The sequence below is a fragment of the Oncorhynchus keta genome, chromosome 33 (genome assembly GCF_023373465.1).
Source record: "Oncorhynchus keta strain PuntledgeMale-10-30-2019 chromosome 33, Oket_V2, whole genome shotgun sequence".
Taxonomy (NCBI): domain Eukaryota; kingdom Metazoa; phylum Chordata; class Actinopteri; order Salmoniformes; family Salmonidae; genus Oncorhynchus; species Oncorhynchus keta.
In genome coordinates this window covers 14,982,928-14,988,926 of record NC_068453.1, presented here as the reverse complement: position 1 = coordinate 14,988,926, position 5,999 = coordinate 14,982,928, and the positions used below count along the sequence as shown (strand labels likewise).

Below are 5,999 nucleotides of genomic sequence, written 5' to 3'. Positions count from 1 at the left end.
GGTATCCGCAAGGCATCAAGGAGGAGCGCTCCATTTGATTACACAGAAGTTAAATAATGCCCGGAGCACTTCACACGCCCTCAACGAACTGGGGAGAGGAACTTGGGTTTTCGGCGCAGCTGCACATCAGTGAGAGTGGGGGAGAGGAGAGGCAACCGAGCCAACAACTTCCATATTTGTTGCTCTCCTTCAACGATTCTGCAAATTCGGTTATTGATCCCCCCTTCTCTCCCCTTCTCTCTCTCGTGGTTATTATGTAATTATTCAACGGTTGCCTCCGCAGCTGGAGCCGCAGCTTGTGTTATGTTGGTAGCACCCTTGTGCATTTGTGTGTGTCTGTGGTGAGCGCGCGCGCGCGTGTGTGTGTGATTTTATGTCCTTTCGCGCATCAGCTGCGAACACAGAGCACAGTTGTCGATGTGGACTCGGCCCATATAGTCATTGGTCTCGGAAGAGGATCACAGTTGCGCTTTTCTTGAAGAGCTCGAGCTCTAGGAGTGAAAAAGAAGCGGGAGGCGCGAGCTGAGCTTCCGGGTGTTGTTTGGCTAGAGAAAGCGCTCGAGAATGTCCTTGTATGACTGGAGCCAAGTCTTTTCCCGTGTTTGGAGCACGGAATTACTCCCGTTCTGAACTTGTTCCTGGTTCGTTTTCTGGAGAATTTTCTGGATACTTTTGTGTGCAGAGAGGATTGTTTTATATTAGAAAGAGAACGGAAAGCTTTATTTTTCAAACAAGTCACTTTTACGCAGAGGTGAGAAGGCTACATTACTCGTTTGTTGTGTGTGCTTTCAATTCCCAGACTATTGCCGTTTAATCATGTATGTTCTACTGCTAAATATTGGTTCAGTGACTACTCGTTCTCACGCTTTTACATATCGAAGACAGTAGGGCTATACGTGGGACATGTCTGTGCAATGCATTTAGATGCATTTAGATGTTATTATTTATTGAGTTTCAGAAGGAAACCGAATGAACAGCCTGTGGACGATTTATTAATTTCAGCCATGCATTATATGTCACAGTGTAGCCTATGAGTAGGCTAATGCTTGGGTTGTTTTCCTGCCTCTCCAGATGTCTTCTCGCCACGCTGTGGTTTTGTGATCGCCCACCAGAGCGTCGAGAGCTCTTCACCGGGACCGGGTCTCACACAGTGGGTCACCATGGCAACGGGAGTGGCGGCGTGGTTACCCTTCGCCCGGGCGGCTGCTATAGGATGGATGCCGGTAGCCAGTGCGCCCATGCCGACGCCCCCGCCGGACAACCGGCGGAAGCAGGACGGGCTCATCTTGCTCAATGTCAGCGGACAGAAGTTCCAGACGTGGCGGAATACATTGGAGCGGTACCCGGACACTTTACTGGGCAGCACGGAGCGGGAATTTTTCTTCCACGAGGAGACAAACGAATACTTTTTCGACCGTGACCCGGATATTTTCAGACACATTCTGAACTTCTACCGTACCGGTAAGCTGCACTACCCGCGCCAGGAGTGCATCTCAGCTTACGATGAGGAGCTGGCCTTCTTTGGGATCATACCGGAGATCATAGGGGACTGTTGCTATGAAGAGTACAAGGACCGGCGGCGGGAGAACCAGGAAAGGATCCAGGATGACGAGGACAGCGAGAACCAGAACGATATGGTCCCGCCGGATATGACATTCCGAGAAACCATGTGGCGGGCCTTCGAGAACCCCCACACGAGCACCATGGCCCTGGTGTTTTATTATGTCACCGGCTTCTTCATTGCTGTTTCCGTGATGGCCAACGTGGTGGAGACGGTCCCGTGCGGGACTTTGCCAAATCGGGTCAAACAGGTGTCGTGCGGGGAGCGGTACGCCTTGGCATTTTTCTGTCTGGATACGGCCTGCGTCATGATCTTCACCGTGGAGTACCTACTGCGTCTAATGGCGGCGCCCAGCCGCTGGAACTTCATCAAGAGCGTGATGAGCGTCATCGATGTGGTGGCCATTATGCCCTATTACATCGGCCTGGTCATGACCGACAACGAGGACGTCAGCGGGGCCTTCGTCACCCTGAGGGTCTTCCGCGTTTTCAGGATTTTCAAATTCTCCCGCCACTCTGCGGGGCTGCGCATCCTGGGCTACACGCTGAAGAGCTGCGCCTCTGAGCTGGGCTTCCTGCTCTTCTCCCTCACTATGGCCATCATCATCTTCGCCACTGTCATGTTCTATGCTGAGAAGGGCTCCTCAGCCAGCAAGTTCACCAGCATCCCAGCAGCCTTCTGGTACACCATCGTCACCATGACAACTCTGGGGTAGGTGCTGGTCCAGCTTACCATACAGTGTAAATGTGTGGTCACATGCTCAGGAGGTATGTTGTCGTGTCAACCCTAAATCAGGAGCATTGGTTTGCTGTTGCTCTCTCCTTTGAGTGTGTTCTCTCTATGCAGCTGCAGTGTGAATGGAAGGTTGGGTAAATGGCTCAGAGGCCTGCCTAAATCCCGATTTACATGAAAGACTTTCACATGAACGGTTTAGGGCATTCACAATAACATTCACATTCAAAGTCCTCAGAGGCATTTTCCTTATTCACAGGCCAAGCTGTAGGCCCATGATGTCATCATATCATAACCACTGCAGCAGTTCTCATCATTAAGATTCACACCTCTTCAACACAGTCAAATGAAGAGAGCTATACATAGAAAACATGGGAGGAGCAGAGAGAGATCAATGACAATATTTAAATCAGAATATACTGCAATAGATTTCTCTCACACAGCCCATCTCTCTAGCCATACTCAGTTTGAAAAGTGGCAACAGCTGCAGAGCTGGAGTCTAATCTGTGCAAGAGGCATCTATTGCTGTTGATGTGTACACACATTCATTAAAATGAGTCCTGGGGCTACTGTTCATTGATGCCTTTTGCCGATTTCTCCCACCTGCGCTGTGCAGTGGAAGCCTATTGTGCGCTCTCGATGGTGTTGAAAAAGAGAGTTGCGCGCCTTGGGGAAACAGAGCCGCAAGCAGAGCAGTTGCACTGCGCTCTCCGTGGTGCTGAAGCGGAGCGGCAAGCATGGCAGTGCAGTACGGTGCGCTCTCCATGGTGCTGAAACGAAGCGCTACGGCTCTCTTCAGCATTGCGTGCTCCAGCTTTGCCGTTACTTTCCCTGCCAACAGTTCACGGGTGTGAATCAGCCTCTAAAGTGGTAATCAAATGGAGCGCTAAAACCCACGTCTGACGCTTTGATCACAGCGCCGTTGAAGTCCATTCGGCTCATGAACACAAACGTGGAGTGGCAGCGTCATAGTTAACATGATAGATTTCACAAGGCTCAATTACTCATAGGTCAAGAGCTGGTATTTCTCTATTTGATTGGTTTGTTTAGTTCATTATTGAGCCTATTGCCTGACAGTTTGTCTATATGTGTCTCCCAGTGAATTTGATTGGAAGGCCTGTTGTGCTCTGATTACTTTATTCTGTAATTGCATGTGTAGAAGGGGAGAGATGGAGAGAAAATAGTGGCTAAGAGAAAGAGGTAGAGGAATAGATTGCCACACCTCATCGTGTGTAGTTTGTGTAGTAGCATGTCCCCATTGTCAGATTGGATGATATCAATAACAAAATGCAATTACTGGTTCACACTCACCACTGAGATAATGGCTGACGCAGTAGGAGTGGTTCTTCTTTCTGTGAGTGTTTGTGTCTGTGTGTGTCTTGGCCTTTCTGTTAATGAGATAGGCCTAGGACAAAGAAATTCAGGGAAGAAAAGCAACCACAGACACAGTAACCTCACTGATACACAGCCAAGCTCTCATCCATAACCAGAAACCATTCTGTTGGCTCATAATAGAAGCCTCACTTCTTCGTTTTGCCAATGTGTCAATCAGCTGGTTACTGTGTGTGGTGTGTTTCTGGCTGCAGTGCCAGTGTGTGTGTCTGTTCGTGGGTGCGGGCGATGGCAGTACCTGAGGCCAGTCTGTGTTTACTGTGCCCAGGGCTTGACAGGTGGTGACTACACAGCTGCATTAGCCTTTGTTTGAGAGTACGAACACACAGTCATCTGTTTCTATTCTATTGCATTGGCCCAGTGCCTTACACAAAGTCATTGGATGAATCGAGTGTATGATAAAAATGCCCTGGACAGAATTATCAAAAATAAATACATGTCCAGTACTTATGTCCTTAAAAATCCCTACAATTCCCTCAAATGTGTGTGTCTGTGTGTGTGCTTGTACATGCGTGCGAGGAGTGTTTTGGTAGATTAACCAAGGACATAGCTCTTAAGCGGACGTAGGCTATCGTTCTTTAATGTCTCATTACCTTGCCAGGGGACCAGAGACAGGGATGGATCTGTGGCTGGGAACTGCAGGGAGCAGGGGAGGGGAGGGAGGTGTGCTCAGTGAAGCAGGTAAAAGAGAGAGAAGGAGGGAGGGAGGGAAAGAGATATAGAGAAAGAGAAGGAAAAGGTCATAGGGATATTTGGAGAAAGGGCAGAGAGAGGGAGTGAGATAAAGGTGGCAAGAAAGAGAGAGAGAGACAGAGAGAGAGAAAGAAAGAGAGAGACACAGAGACACACAGAGAGAGAGAGAGATAAGAAGTCACAGCAGAGAGCAGTATGAGTTTTCTCTCACTGCTGTGTATTTTATGAGCACACTGCAGCACTCCACGTTGCTCAATGCACCCATATACTTTAGCAATATCACTGGATGCACCAAATTCACCATTATAAACTTAGTGGTTCGAGCCATGGTATATCAGACTGTATACCACGGGTCATGACAAAACATTTATTTGTACTGTTCTTATTATGCTGTTAATCAGTTTATATTAGCAATGAGGCACCTTGGGGGTTTGTGGTACATGGCCAATATACGACGGCTAAGGGTTGTATTCAAGCATTCTGTGTTGCGTCGTGTGTAAGAACAGCCCTTTCCCGTGGTATATTGTCCATATACCACACCCCTTCAGGCCTTATTGCTTAAGTATACCTCAGCCTCTTACTGTTGCTAGCTCTCTCAAATCCCCAGCCTGTTTCTGACCTGCAGTATCATGCTATATAAGGTCTGGCTCCTGTGGTGCAGTTGCCCAGGGATTCATCTTGTACTGTGTACACTGCGTGTCCATGCAGACTTCCGTGGTTTGGCTATCCCCGGGAAGAGAGGCAGTATGTGTGTGTGTGTTTGTGTGTGTGTGTGTGTGTGTCTGTCTCTGCCTTTGTCTGTGTGTATCAGTGATTGGGAGGTGGACAACTTTAATTAATAATTAATCAAGTGTTCATAGATGACCAGCAAGGTCAAATAATAACCACAGTGGTTATAGAATGTGTAACACTTGAATAACTTGAATCAGTGTCACAGCTTAACCCCCTTGTCCTGCTTCTGGCCCCGTGGCCCCTCACGGTCCCACTAATTGACTCGTTTGTGGATTTAGTGAAAGCGTCCAGGGCCAATTAAATCACTGCCATTCTAATTGGCTTATTCACTGTCAAACGGCATCCATTACTGAAGCATCTGTCACTACTGGAGATGCATAGGAGAGAATGAGTGAAGGAGAGAGGGAGAGCCACTAATAGACTGACAGAGGAGAGAGGAAGAGTGAAAGATGGGCAATGACAGAGGGAGAGAAGCAAGTCAGCAGACTCACTAAATGAGACACATTTTCCCCTTAATCAAGGGCTCAATGTGGACCCTCTGATATGTGCAGTTGACTGAATGGGATGCCTAGCCCCATGAGGATTTGCAGCTTCAATGGACAACCATTTGTTGCTTGCTGAAGGTGTTGCACACATAGTATAGGTTGGTTATGCATGATGCTACTCAAGGCCATAGACTCATTCTAATAGGAGGCCATATAAAATACAATTAGTCTCTAGGGTCTCGTAAGGATTATAGCTCCTAGGAACTCAGTAGTCACATGGGGAGGGTCAGGGATTAGAGGTCAAGTCTGTTGGAGTCACAAAAGGGTTACAGGCATGATCAGGACTCTCATTACTATGTCAGGAGCCTGGTAGGGACCCTGCCCCAGGTTTCATCCTGTACTGA

The 5,999-nt window shown here is 48.2% G+C and overlaps 1 protein-coding gene across 1 annotated transcript; it reads left to right on the top strand.

Annotated features, from left to right (window-relative positions):
- Nucleotides 1-279: 279 nt before the first annotated feature.
- LOC118372770 (potassium voltage-gated channel subfamily D member 2-like) lies at nucleotides 280-2,276 on the top strand. Its single transcript, XM_035758768.1, has 2 exons — nucleotides 280-751; nucleotides 1,072-2,276. The coding sequence occupies exon 2, from the start codon at nucleotides 1,161-1,163 to the stop codon at nucleotides 2,274-2,276; it is 1,116 nt and encodes a 371-aa protein (XP_035614661.1). The 5' UTR covers nucleotides 280-751; nucleotides 1,072-1,160.
- The last annotated feature ends 3,723 nt before the right edge of the window (nucleotides 2,277-5,999 follow it).

Bases quoted from the DNA above. Each gene is read 5' to 3' on its own strand.
- LOC118372770 (XM_035758768.1), top strand. From the start codon at position 1,161: ATGGCAACGGGAGTGGCGGCGTGGTTACCCTTCGCCCGGGCGGCTGCT.